The sequence below is a fragment of the Pogoniulus pusillus genome, chromosome 23 (assembly GCF_015220805.1).
Source record: "Pogoniulus pusillus isolate bPogPus1 chromosome 23, bPogPus1.pri, whole genome shotgun sequence".
Lineage (NCBI taxonomy): Eukaryota > Metazoa > Chordata > Aves > Piciformes > Lybiidae > Pogoniulus > Pogoniulus pusillus.
The window spans coordinates 17,864,715-17,878,884 of record NC_087286.1 but is presented as its reverse complement, the minus strand read 5'-3'; the positions used below and the strand labels follow the sequence as shown (position 1 = coordinate 17,878,884).

The 14,170-nt window shown below is 40.9% G+C and overlaps 1 protein-coding gene across 2 annotated transcripts in view; it reads right to left on the bottom strand.

The window, feature by feature from the left end:
- The window catches only part of PTPRN2 (protein tyrosine phosphatase receptor type N2), a 705,188-nt gene that overhangs the window by 431,661 nt on the left and 259,357 nt on the right, over nucleotides 1-14,170 (bottom strand). For both annotated transcript variants that reach the window (XM_064162805.1, XM_064162806.1), the window contains 3 exons: nucleotides 13,022-13,273; nucleotides 10,978-11,018; nucleotides 10,086-10,456 (listed from right to left, as the gene is read on the bottom strand). In XM_064162805.1, the coding sequence (XP_064018875.1) occupies nucleotides 10,086-10,456; nucleotides 10,978-11,018; nucleotides 13,022-13,273 (664 nt within the window). The remainder of the gene's footprint in view (nucleotides 1-10,085; nucleotides 10,457-10,977; nucleotides 11,019-13,021; nucleotides 13,274-14,170) is intronic.

The window sequence follows — 14,170 nt, the reverse complement described above, 5'->3', positions numbered from 1 at the left end:
CATCACTGTTTTATAATGAACTACATGGTAATTAGATTAAGAACACTGTGATATACTAAAAGTATTGACCATATGGTATTGTGAGATATTGCAGCATCTCAGGGTTTTAATGACTATCACTTGTTTATAAAACAAAGCACAGCTCTCAGCCCCATCCCTCAAGGATATGTAGCCCCAGCAGTTATAGGTTTGTAGTCTGGAATCAGCAGAGGAACCTGGACCTGCTCACAGAGAAGTTGTGGAGTATCTGCACTGGATGTTATCCCAAAAGACCTGGGGCACGAGACCGAAACAAGAGATGCTAACATGGCACAGAGACATGGAAAGACAGAAATGGAGTGTCTGGGAAGGCCTCTTCTAGAAAACTACAGCAACAGCCACATCTGTTCAGCTACATGGAGAGAAATGTGAGCTAGTCATTGCGGCACTACTGAACACTTCAGACACGCTCCTGCCCATCGCCATTTACCAGCAGAAGAGATCAGAGCAATTCCTTGCCATTACTGTTGCTCATGTGACATGCTGACTGGTCACCAGCTACATCAATTCAGTTTTGCTCTGAATGTCCCTGTAGAGGTAAAAAGGCAGAGCTCATGCCAATAGAAAGCAGGGAAAATGAAGCTTTGGTATGAGCGAAAGATGCACCCTTGGAAGGACTCTTGTGATCTACATCAGCAGGTGAGAATCTTCTTCCAAGGTAATACATTTCAACAGATTTTGGAAGCACAAAAGTTAAGAGGCACAGAACAAGAACAGAGAATCATATTATCTCTGCACACACAACAGATGAGAAGAAATTCAAAGTACTCAAAGCTGAAGTCTCATATTGAAGCAAACTCACCAGCAGCTATTGCTCGCTAAGGCTAAGCTACAGTAACTGCTGCTTGCACATGAATAAGGAACACAAAATAGTGCTTTCCTATGGGAATAGATAATAACAGAATCAAAGCAGTGAAGCAGTAATGTGGGGTATATGGTTTCTGTCACTTTTTAAGCATCACAAGGAAGCTGGAGGATCAGAAAGTAGATTATTTTATGTCTAGAAAACTCTCTGATAAAGTATAAATAATCACATGTGAAGAGTTAGCCACAGAAGATTCTGAATTTATGCCCATTCACCAGTTGGAATACCAAGACACAACAACAGAATTGTCTGCACTGGATAAACCCCTGTTTCCCATCTGTATTGTTTAGGTAGGGGGTCAAGCTGTGTTATCAGAAGCAAAACTTTCAGCTTTAAAATCAAGAATGGACGTATACAGAGCCTACATATACAGGGTACAGACAGCAAGGAAAAGTAACAAAGTGAGGGACTGTGATAAAAATGTTATTTTTAACTTCTCTATTAATGTGAGGAATCCTGTCACTTGCTGATTTTCACAGACTTCAGTAGCAGGAGCTTTTCTGTCTTCTATTTATCATTTTCGTTTTTAAAGCTGGTTGTAGAAGTTAAGTGAAGAATATGCAGAAATCATTTTCCCTTGAGAAAGTGCACTTGCAGGTAAAACAACTTCAAAGAGGACACTGAGATATGCACAGAAGGTCAAATCAATGTTTCTGTTTGTATACATGTATAAAAGGACAAGAACATTTTGTTCCTGTTTTCTAAAGAGAGCTAAAAAGTATCATGGAATACTAAAGTTCAGCTTCTAAGGAACATCAAAACCTTCCTGTCAGAAAATAATAACTGATAGAATCATAGAATCAGTCAGGGTTGGAAGGGACCACAGGGATCAGCCAGTTCCAGCCTCCCTGTCATGGGCAGGGACACCCTACCCTAGATCAGGCTGCACACAGCCTCATCCAGCCTGGCCTTAAACACCTCCAGGCATGGGGCCTCAACCACCTCCCTGGGCAACCCATTCCAGCCTCTCACCACTCTCATGCTCAACAACTTCCTCCTCACATCCAGTCTGAACCTACCCATCTCCAGCTTTGCTCCAAAATCATAGAATCAACCAGGTTGGAAGAGACCTCCAAGATCATCCAGTCCAACCTAGCACCCAGCCCCAGCCAATTATGATTTATGATAAACCAGGACTTCCTTACAAGTATCTCCATAGTTAGTTAAAACAGTTAAAATCTATCAGCACTGCTCCACTGCTGTAGATGTTGCAATTAATTTTCTTCTCTTTGTTTTAAATTCCATTTATAAATGCAATTAAAATACGCTTTGTAGGGAAAACAAGCAATGAGGATCACAAAACTACAATGCTTTAATGACTTGCCTAGGAAAACAGAAAATTTAGGGAATAAACCAAGAGTTCTGGCCAAGCCTGCTTCAGGATCCTAACTCAAACAACGTCATGAGGAAAGTAATCATTAGATGTGAAGCATTATCATTTATCACCTTTGTAAAAGTGAGGAAATAATATCAAACACTTAGAATTAACCTAACCTTTCAGCACGTTAAATGGGTCAGACTAATCATACTCCATGGTAATTATAGCTCATGAACACAAGGATCCATTTTCAGCTTTTTCATAGCATCTGAGCAGAATATCAGCTCCCTCGAAGCAAAACCATGGGAATGAATGTGTGATCCATCTCAGTTAACAATGCTGTGGACAGACTTGCAGCCTAAAAATTGGTATCTAGGCTGGAATTGAGAGGTAACATGACAAAGCATGGAATATCCAGGAGTTAACACAACAATGCTAGAAGTTGGTTCACAGGCTTGCAGAGCTTCCCTGAACTGTTTGTCATCTTAGAATCATAGAATCAACCAGGTTGGGAAAGATCTCCAAGATCATCCAGTCTGACCTAGCACCCAGCCCTGTCAAACCAACCAGACCATGGCACTAAGTGCCTCATCCAGGCTTTGCTTCAACACCTCCAGGCATGGCAACTCCTCCACCTCCCTGGGCAGCCCATTCCAATGCCAATCACTCTCTCTGCCAACAACTTCTTCCTAAGATCCAGCCTAGTCCTCCTCTGGCACAGCTTGAGACTGTGTCCCCTTGTTCTATTGGTGGATGCTTGGGAGAAGCCCTCTCAGCATCTTTGTCGCCCCTGCTGGACTCGCTCTAGCAGTTCCATGTCCACCTTGTGTTGGAAGCTCCAGAACTGTTCACAGCATTCTGGATGGGGTCTGACGAGAGCAGAGTAAAGGGGGAGAATTCTCTCCCTTGATTTCTCATTGGAAGGAGAGCTATTTGCTTTTCCCTTGTCCAGAGGAGTGTAAATATATTTTGTACATACACATTGCATCCATTGCTTCTAGATTTTTAGTTTGCTTGTAAACATAGCTTCATTTTGCTTCCAAACCTTCTGAGCTAGTCTGGTGATTTATTTTGGGAGTGATTTCAACTCACCACATTACCCAATCTCAGATTTAAGAAAGTGCACACCAGCTTGACTATTTAAACTGCTGAGCATGCAGCAGCTTGCATTCAGCTTTACTGAAGCTGGTGTGAACTGCATGTTGTGGAAAGCCAGGCTTTGTGTTTCCTCATGAGAGATTAAACATTGGTTAAATGTTTTGGTTGGAGGATCTTGGCACTCAACTTTTTAGCATGTCCTGCCAGAAAAAATGGTAGTGTTGGTTATTTTTTTCAACTCCCCAAACCAGTTTTTCATAAAAAAACACTTCTGCTGCTTGAAGAAGCAGAACTTCATAAAATAGGAAGAGTTCTTTTGTCCTAAGGCAAAAACTTATCTGATTTGAGATCTTACACTGATGTATCCCCAGTACACAGAGATGTATTTTATAACTGTAATGGTTTGGGTGTTACCTGCCCCCCCACACACTGTGGAGAATCACCCAGACTAGAATCAGCAGCTCTGGAAATTGAATGAAGCTTTATATTTACAGCTTAGCACAATATACAAGCAGATACACTCTATACAGCTAGATGCAGGAATATACAAGGTAAAAACTAATACAGAAACACAGCACATTCCCAGAAACCTGAGTAGTCCCCAGGAGGGGCTCTCAACAACCCTTCCACCTTCTTCCCACCCCCCTACCTTACCCAAGATCTTGCCTTATATTCAGGGTAAGTCTGGAGGGTTGGCCACGGGGGTTAGGAAGCAGATGGATTAGTCACACACACAGCAAGTCAGGTTAGAGAGAGAAGTGCAGCCCACAAAGCCCAGAGAGCAACTCTGTTATCTATATTTGTGTTCTTGTTCCTATACATCTCAGCAAGCCTATGAGTGAAGTAGCCATCACCATTTGTATCCTCTTCACAGCCTGTAATCTAATTCTTCTCACCAAAACATTCTAGCTAGGCTCAAACCAGCACCAGAACTACACCTAAGTCACACACAAATGAAAACAACATCCTGTAGGTAACTCCTATAAAAGATCCCTTTAGAATTTCAGTGCCAAAATAGGTAGAAAATGTTCAAAGCAGCTATGAGAAAGAAACAAACCTCCCTCACACAAGTCTTACAGGGGTAAAATACCAATTGTTTTTTAAGGAAAAGAGAGTAAACAAAGTAAATCACTTGGTTTGATTGGTTTCTCAGCATAATAAAGTGCTGAAGCAGCACAGAGGAGGATTTGTTGGACAATTTTCTACACTGAAACTGTCAATTCATTCCAAAGCTTAGCACTGATGGATATTATGGATTGGTATAGATTGCAGTGCTCCAACCATCTGAAAGGTCACTCAACAAACACAGCAGGAGTGACCTATAGTTCTTAGCATTGACAATCAGGCTGCCATTTTGACAAGTCTTTAAACTACCACAAACCTTCCTTCAACTCTTACACAGAAATGTTTATCTTTGCTTTGTGGCACAATTAAAAGCTGCCATCTTAGGAGCTCATTGAAGTGGTCTTAATATCTCCTTGGATCACACTTGCAAAGCCATGGAAGCCTGAGAATGTAATAGTGAATGGATCACCCCTGCCATCTGTCAGCTATACCACTGAGTATAATATCTTTTTAGTTCCATTTTCAGATCAGAAGGTCAAAAGAACTCAAGCTATTATTGTACAAATATGTTGGACCATTTCCCTTTCTCTCTAAAGGAGCACTGTTTCAGCTATAAAAATGAAACTTTGCTGCTCAAAATCAAAGAATCATGGCAAATAAAAACTAATGGATCAAAACTACAACCTAGTGCTTTAAGGAGGAAAAAGAAATCCAGGAGAGAGATGTATTGGAAAATAAATAAGTGTTTTTCAAGTTATAGTTTGACATTTCAGTTTGTGTGCAGAAGCTAGGAGTGGAGTTAAAACACTCACCTAAATCATCATTTTAGGTTTACAGTCTTAAATGTGCTAATTGCTGGAAGATACTTGACATACTAATATGTCTAACACTCAGGATGTTAGATTTATTTCATGTCTGCTCTAGCATCTTCTCTACTTGAAGTACAGAATTGTGAAGAAAGCAGAAAGATTTTAGCACAAAATGATAGGATGACAGGATGAGTTAGGTGACCTTATTGGGGCCTTCCAGTATCTGAAGGGGGCTTAAAAAAAAGCTGGGGATGGACTTTTTAGGATATCAGGTAGTGACAGGACTAGGGGGAATGGAGCAAAGCTGGAGGTGGGTAGGTTCAGACTGGACGTGAGGAAGAAGTTGTTGAGCATGAGAGTGGTGAGAGGCTGGAATGGGTTGCCCAGGGAGGTGGTTGAGGCTCCATGGCTGGAGGTGTTCAAGGCCAGACTGGACGAGGCTGTGGGCAGCCTGCTCTAGGGTAGGGTGTCCCTGCCTATGACAGGGGGGTTGGAACTAGATGGTCCTTGTGGTCCCTTCCAACCCTGACTGATTCTATGATTTTATAATTCCAGCTTGCAAAAATCTCTGAGATCACTGAGGCCAGTTGTAAAATATCACATCTGAGTTATGAAATCAATTTCCTGATCATTTACAGATAACAGTCACCTCCCTAAAAGGCTGCCACGGATTAAAGATCCAATTAGGAATAGATCCAGCCATTTTTCTTCACTGTATGAATAACTTGCAGGTCCACTTATACATAAAAATGCAGCACACACCTAATTTATTAGTAATATTTATGTACTGCAAACAGTCAGTAAGGTTTCTGATATAAAAACCTACAGGATGCTTACTAAAGAAATTTTCCTTAAAAGGACAATAAAATTTCTCTTCTGTGCAATGAAATATCCCTTTCCCCTCCTACAACAAAAAAATACAATTACAGCAGCATTCATGAAGACATGTCTGTACTGAGCCTCAGCTACACTGATCTAATCGCTCTCCAAGGCCACTTTATGTAGTAAAGGAATGGTTGGGGGAGTCACAAGTACGTAACAGATCCCTCAGCTGCTGTGAAAGGTATTTAACTGTTCCTGCAAAACAGATAAATCCATTTTTAGCATGTGGAGTTCCCTGAACAGGTTTTATTGTTGTTATAAAAGCCAACAATACCTAAATTTGGAGTCGCAAAGAAGGAGATTTTCATCTTGTTCTTACATTTCAGAACAGAAATATTCCAAACAAATTTAACAGTGAACAAAAATCAAATCAGCATTTTTGGAGTTAAAAGGTTGAGGAGGGTCAAATCACTGAAGAGCTACAAGTTACTGGATAAAAACTCTGAGCACAAGTCTGTCTGCTGCAGACTGAATGAAGCATAACCCTGGTACAAAAGGATTTTCTCCTTAATTCAACTCAGTTGGATAATTCTCTTCATTATTAAGCTCAATTTATATTAGGAACTGGAAAAAGAAAGGCCTGAAATCTTATTCTCTTTTTTTTTGTCTATAGTGACTTTGGGAAAGATTACAACTTGTACTCAGAGTGCTAAGAATGTCCTGTGTCCAGCTCCAGGCCCCTCAATTCAAGAGAGATGTTGAGGTACTGGAATGTGTCCAGAGAAGGGCAACAAGGCTGGTGAAAGGCCTGAAGCACAGCCCTGTGAGAAGAAGCTGAGGGAGCTGGGGGTGTGCAGCCTGCAGAAGAGGAGGCTCAGGGCAGACCTCATTGCTGTCTACAACTACCTGAAGGCTGTAGCCAGGTGGGGTTGGGCTCTGCTGCCAGGCAAGCAGCACCAGAACAAGGGGACACAGTCTCACGTTGTGCCAGGGGAGGTCTAGGCTGGATGTTAGGAGGAAGTTGTTGGCAGAGAGAGTGATTGGCATTGGAATGGGCTGCCCAGGGAGGTGGTGGAGTCACTGTCCCTGGAGCTGTTCAAGAAAAGCCTGGATGAGGCACTTAGTGCCATGGTCTAGTTGACTGGACAGGGCTGGGTGCTAGGTTGGACTGGATGATCTTGGAGGTCTTTTCCAACCTGGTAGATTCCGTGATTCTAGTGAAGAGTTAAGCTTTCTGAACACAGACAGTGTATGCTTTCTGTAATGAGCTGGTTACCATAATAAACTAAAACAGTTTTTTGATAAACATATTTTATAATTTAAATAATTTGAAGTACTTTGATCTAACTCACTGCAATTTTTTTTCCTCATTGTTTGAGCATTTTTAATGACATCCCAACATTGCTCTGAAAGATACTAAAATTGTGATAATTAGTATATAAGAAATGTACTTTTTGTCTTTCTGCTATTGAAAATGGTAAAGATGCTAAACAAATCTATGTTTTTGGAGTATATAGAGTCCCCTGGGACAAATTACCTTCTTCAGCAAGTTTCACTGAATAATAATAAAGACAAATTGTGGAAAACTCATCTGCAGGAAACTAGCTAGGAAGAAAAACAGATAGGATACCTCAGTGAAGAAATTACATGCTGTGAAGCCTGAAAGTCAGAACTTCTCCCCATTACAAAGGGCTGTGAAAGCTCTAAGCTTTTAGAAAAATTATGAACCAAAAATTTTGGATGGTCATGGGAAATGGTGTTAATTAAGGCACTGCTGAATATAAAGGTGTGTTCCAAGCTGATGGGAGTAAAAAGTACTGTGCTAAGTAGCACTGAGCTTCTGATGCTTCATATAGCTTTCATAGGCAGGAGCAAAGAGGTGTGGTTAAACTAGGGTATTGCATTAGTTTCTGGTAGATTTGTTTTAGAAATCACAGAAGGAAACTCCTGAGTGCCCTCTTAGCAAAAAGCAGGTAGAAATATTATATACCTGAAGGACTAAGCTATGACAGATGTTAAGATACTGGAACATGTCCAGAGAAGGGCAACAAAGCTGCTCAGAGGTCTGGAACACAGCCATATGTGGAGAGGCTGAAGGAACTGGGGGTGTTTAGCCTGGAGAAGAGAAGGCTCAGGGGTGACCTCATTGCTGTCTACAACTACCTGAAGGGAGGCTGTAGCCAGGTGGGGTTGGTCTCTTCTCCCAGGCAACCAGCAACAGAACAAAGGGACACAGTCTCAAGTTATGCCAGGGAAGCCTAGGCTGGATGTTAGGAGGAAGTTGTTGGCAGAGAGAGTGATTGGCATTGGAATGGGCTGCCCAGGGAGGTGGTGGAGTCACCATTCCTGGAGGTGTTCAAGAAAAGACTGGATGAGGCATTTAGTGCCATGGTCTGGTTGACTGGCTAGGGCTGGGTGTTAGGTTGGACTGGATGATCTTGGACCTCTCTTCCAACCTGGCTGATTCCATGACATAGAAAAAAAAATGAACTGTAAGACTATTTTGTAGTCACTGACTTTTTTTCTGGAGCATGTTCTTGAGAACAGTGAGCCTGCTACAGGAACCAGCCAATGAAAAAAGACATGACAGAAAAACAGCTGAAGAGTGTAAATGCAAAAGCAGTTTAAAACTTATTAAAGCCAAAGCACTTGGCCATTAAATAATAATTAGCAGTGGCTACTGGCATATAGACAAGTGAATGGAAGTATGAGAGGACCTCAACTACTAAAAGGCCTTTTCTAAACCTTAGAGCTGTTGTGGGTTATTTTTGGTTTTGTTTTTAAGAAAGTGAATAGAATGTAATATGAAAATGGTAAAAATAAAATCCAAGATGGGACACAATAGCAATGCAAGGATCTGTTGAAATAATTCTCATCCCCACTATGTCCTCACAAGGTGAACCCTTTCCTTCAGCATCTCTCATTCCAGTAACTAACTTAGAGGGTAACCCCTGAGTCCTTAGGAAATTTATTCCTTCCATTATCTTTCAGGAGCAGGTGTTTGGTCCCTACTTTTTGAGAAGTCTCCATCTGTCTCTGTCTGTTTGATGTTTGCAGGCTGCTGATTCTCAGCCTTCATTCTACTCTCTTCTCCTGTCCCTCCATATGATGTATCTTCCCTCTAAATAAAATCCTTTCCTCATGATCCCATCTTTCTCAAGTGTAACCCTTGGGAGACGGTGAGGAACGAGTTGTCTCTGATACCCAGCCATGTGCATTTCAAAGCAACACAGTATGGTAAAACAAAAAAATCCTCCACAGTCCTATTACCTTGGATCCTATTAATGGGTTTGAGATGGCTGAATGACTCAATCCATGCTGCAGAAGCTTCTGTTTCAGTTTCTCTCTATTGTTGGGCAGAGATTTGTAAACTCCTCTTAAAAATCCTTCATTTCTTCACAGAAAATGAGTTGGGATCACTAACCAAATATAACATTTAAATACTTTTACCCATGTGAGAACAAAGTGCCCACATCATCCTAAGACCCAAATGTTCTTGTAATAAACTGTGCATAACTACAGGGAAAAGTTATCTTTTGAAAGTATAGTATTAAATGTCAACTTCATTAGTGACATGACCTGAAATCATTAGGTCTTCCCTTCTAAACTAGCTGCATATGTGATGTTTGGATTCCTATATGTGTTATTTTCAGATCAAAATGAAGGCACAGAGAAAATATTGTGCTTTTCTCCTGTGTCATTTTTTTTGGGGGGGGCAGGGAAGAATGACTCATGCATTGATATTTGAGATTCTTTCAAGTCAAATATTTAAAACCCACATCCTAATACAAGCACACCCACTGACACATTGGAAGGTCACTAGAACATGAGAAGATAGAGAGAGGTCTAAGTAAAAGACCTACAAACTAAATACCTTCTGCACTGGAGGAAAGACACACTAAGAAAAATACCTGCATTTTCAAAGTACTGAGCAAGTTCCAAACAGTTTCAGATGTATTAAAAATCAGGCCTGTGGCATTTTCCTCTTGTACATTCATTTTTCATTAAGTGCAATGACTTTATCTTTTCTCCAGCTAAAAATGCCATTCAAGCTGGCTGCTATACTTACTCTTTCACTGTCACAATGTAGCCGTATTCTTTATCATCAGAAGACTTCACTTCAAGTTGTAAGCCTTGTCCTGTATTTTTCTGATTCTTTTCATTGGTGTTTCCACTTTGCATTAAGGAATTTTTAATCCAGTACTGGGTATCACTTGGGTCTTTGGAGTCCAATTCACTGCTCTTTGCAGCTGTAAGCTCTCTTGAGAAAGTCTCACTTTTTACATTTTCCACACCAGCATTTATTTCCTCTGATGAGGAGTAAATGTCTTCAGATTTCTTGGTTTCTGTCTTAGTAGATCCTTTAGGTATAAGCTCTTCAGGTGTATTTTCAGGTAGTGCATTCTCATTCAAGAAGCTAACTACTTGTGCAGTGTTCTCCTGTATTAAAAGAATATTATCATTATATTTAAAATAAACACAAAATGTTACATTGAACACACCTGGATATAATCTTTCAAACTTGTATGGATACAGTAGTGTTTGTTGATGCAAATCCTGCATGGTCATTTCCTTAGTTTCTATATGCTGCCAGTCTATGTAAGAACATAACATGAATGCATTACATGATCATATAATCAACCAGGATGGAAGAGACCTCCAAACTCATCCAGTCCAACTGGAATGGGCTGCCCAGGGAGGTGGTGGAGTTACTGTCCTTGGAGGTGCTCAAGAAAAGACTGGATGAGGCACTTAATGCCATGCTCTAGTTGATTGGCTAGGGATGGGTGCTAGGTTGGACTGGATGAGCTTGGAGGTCTCTTCCATCCTGGTTGATTCTATGATTCTATCATTCTAAGACACAAACCAAGTCTTATATTTCAGAAGAATATTTTTGACCTTCACTACATATAAACCTGATATTCTGAGGTGGAATACTTATTAAAGTACTGATACTCTACCTTTTCATCAGTTCTCACACGGGCTTCATGCACTCCATTGTCTGCAGGGTATGAAAAGAGCAAATAGATAGTTATGAAGAGAAAACATCATATATGAAACAAACACAGTTTCCAGGCAGCTTGGTGGTGGTGGTCTTTTATGCAGTTTAAACATTAAGACATCACAGCTGAAAGGGCAGTGTAAAGAGCACTGTATAAATCAGTATTATTATTCCAGCCTCATTCTGATAGTAAATTAATGCAAGATCAATAGACAGAGGACTTCAAGAGCCAAGGTAACAGTTATTTTGCTAATTAAGTGTCCAATCTTCATCCCAGTTTTTCAATATCTATGAATAAACATCACCAAAATGGCTCCAGCTAACTGAATGGATGTTTATATTACAGAAAAAGGAAACATATACAACCCTCTGTCACATTTTGGTGGAAGGAGATTTATTCCAATAGACATCATCTACCACAACCATGTAACAGATTAATTGCAGTGATGATATGCAGTCACACCATTAACCTCAGTCAAATAGTGCTGGCTTTTTGGTTTACAACATTATTCATCTCTCCCAGCATGATTCAGGACAAACCCTCAAGTCTGTTCATTTTAATCTATAAAAAGAAATGGCAATTAAAATAATCAGAATATTCCTAAACAGTAAAGAGTTCAACCTATCACCAGGAAAACAGACAGTGAGTTAAAATCTCTGTTTATAGCATGTGTCTTTGGTATCCTATCTATCATAACATTCCTAAACCAGAGAAAGGATGACTGGCAACTTATGCACTGCTGTGGTATCAACTCATTAATGCCAATTACTGGAGCTCCTGAATCTGCATCCCCAGCAAAATATGTGTACAGAAAGAAGCAAACAACCATGATGACACTTTTATTTATCTAAGCAGGAAAGGGAACAAGTAATTTTCTATCTCTACCTGTCTAAGATTTTCTTCTGCAAGTAATTGTGGTGCAATAAAGACTGATTATCTATACAACATAATTTTCCTCCCCCCAACATATTTTGAAGTAAATTCTTGGAACATAATCATTTTTCATTATCATTTTGCTTAAACATTTCATTTTCAAGAAAGAGAAATTAGACAGCACAACATAAAGCTCTTTGTATTTCAGTATAATTGAGCATGCAGGTTTATCTTGTTTGTGAAGCTTGAAGACCAAGGGTTCACAAACAGATCCATTTTTAGTGAATAAATTACCTGCTGCAAAAAGAAAACAACAGAGCTAAAATTCTGTTGCCTTCAAGGAAGAATACAGCAGCTTTCTCTCCTGTCTGCTTTAAAAATGAGTTTTAAAAGTGTGAAACAAGAAAGAAAAATTAGAGCAGCTCTATTTTGCTGTACTTAGAATCATAGAAGGGTTTAGGTTGGAAGGGATCTCAAGGATCATCCAGCTTCAACCCCCTGCCACAGGCAGGGACATCTTCCACTAGAACAGGTTGCTCAGGGCTTCACTCAACCTGGCCTTGAACACCTCCATGGAGGGAGCAGCCACAACCTCCCTGGGCAACCTGTACCAGTGTCTCACCACCCTCACTGCAAACAACCCTTTCCTAACAGCTAGTTTGAATCTCCCCTCTGCCGGTTTAAACCCATGACCCCTTGTCCTGTCATTACAGACCTTGTCAATAGACCCTCCCCAGCCTTCCTGTAGACCCCCTTCAGATACTGGAAGGCCACTATAACATCTCTTTTAAGCCTTCTCTTCTCCAGGCTGAAAAGCCCCAAATCTTGTAGCCTGTCCTCATAGCAGAGCTGCTGCAGCCCTCTGAGCAAGCTCACGGCCCTTCTCTAGACTTGCTCTAACAGTTCCATGTCCTTCTTGTGTTGGGGGCTCCAGAACTGCACACCCTACTCCGGATGGGGTCTGACAAGAGCAGAGTAAAGGAGGAGAATCCCCTCCCTTGTCCTGCTGGCCACACATCTTTTGCTGCAGCCCAGCACACAGTTGCTGCCTGGGCTGCACTCACACTGCTGGCTCACGTTGAGCTTTGCATCAACCCAGACCCCCAGACTTAACTCCTAGAATTAGTACCTGGTATGTTTGCACTGTTTTCCATTAATCCAATCTGAACCTCGGTCTTTTCTTGAGCATCTCCTTTCTTCATTTGTGCTTCTGTTTGGTCTTCAGTTTTTCCAGAACTCTTATCTGTTTCTTCCTGAACGCCAACAGCTTGAATTGCATTGGCGACAGTATCAGCGATCTCATCCAGTTCTGCTGAGCTGAGATTCTCCACATTCACTTGCTGCTTCTCTAGGTCCTTCAGAGCTTCTTTGATAAGTGTCTCTGAACCACAAAACAACATAAGCACAAGATTTAGGTGCATACATGAAGCATATGTGCTTTTATAGGAGGATTGGCTGAAGGAACTGAGGTTGTTCAGCCTAGAGAAAAGGAGACTTGGGGAGGCCTTCGCACTCTTTACAACTACTTGAAAGGAGGTTGTATTAAGGTGGGTGTTTTTCTCCTTTCCCTAGCAGGAATTGATAGGATAAGATAAGATGGCCTTAAGTTGCACTAGAGGATGTTTAGACTAGATATTAGAAGAAACTTCTTCTCTGAAAGGGTTCTCAAACGCTGGAATGGTCTCACTAGGGAGGTGGCTGAATTGCCATTCCTGGAGGTCTTGAAAAGACACAGATGTGATGCTAAGGGACATAGAATCATAGAATCAACCAGGTTGGAAGAGACCTCCAAGATCATCCAGTCCAACCTAGCACCCAGCCTATCCAATCAACTAGACCATGGCACTAAGTGCCTCATCCAGTCTTTTCTTGAAGACCCCCAGGGATAGTTTAGAAGCAGCCTTGGGAGAGTTTGATAATGGTTGGATTCAATGATCTTAAAGATCTTTTCCAACCTCAATGAAGCCCTCATTCTCTAAGAGAGTTCTACTCTTTCATGGAGGCTATCTCTTTTCCAACAAAGAGCTTACACATCCATTGCCCATCTTTACAGAGAACACAGTGTTACAAATGGATGTTAGAGTCTCCAACAAAGTGGATCCATGTCAGGCAGTAGGGGATGTATGCCACTGCAACCTTGCAAATTGTCACATAAAGAAGGATATAAAACTCACTTTTTTCTTTATCAGAGTGATGCTACCCATACTAAATTGGCCAAAAAAACCCCAAAACATTAAATTGCTAAGGTAGTTTCACTATTTTCAGGTGGACTAAGATA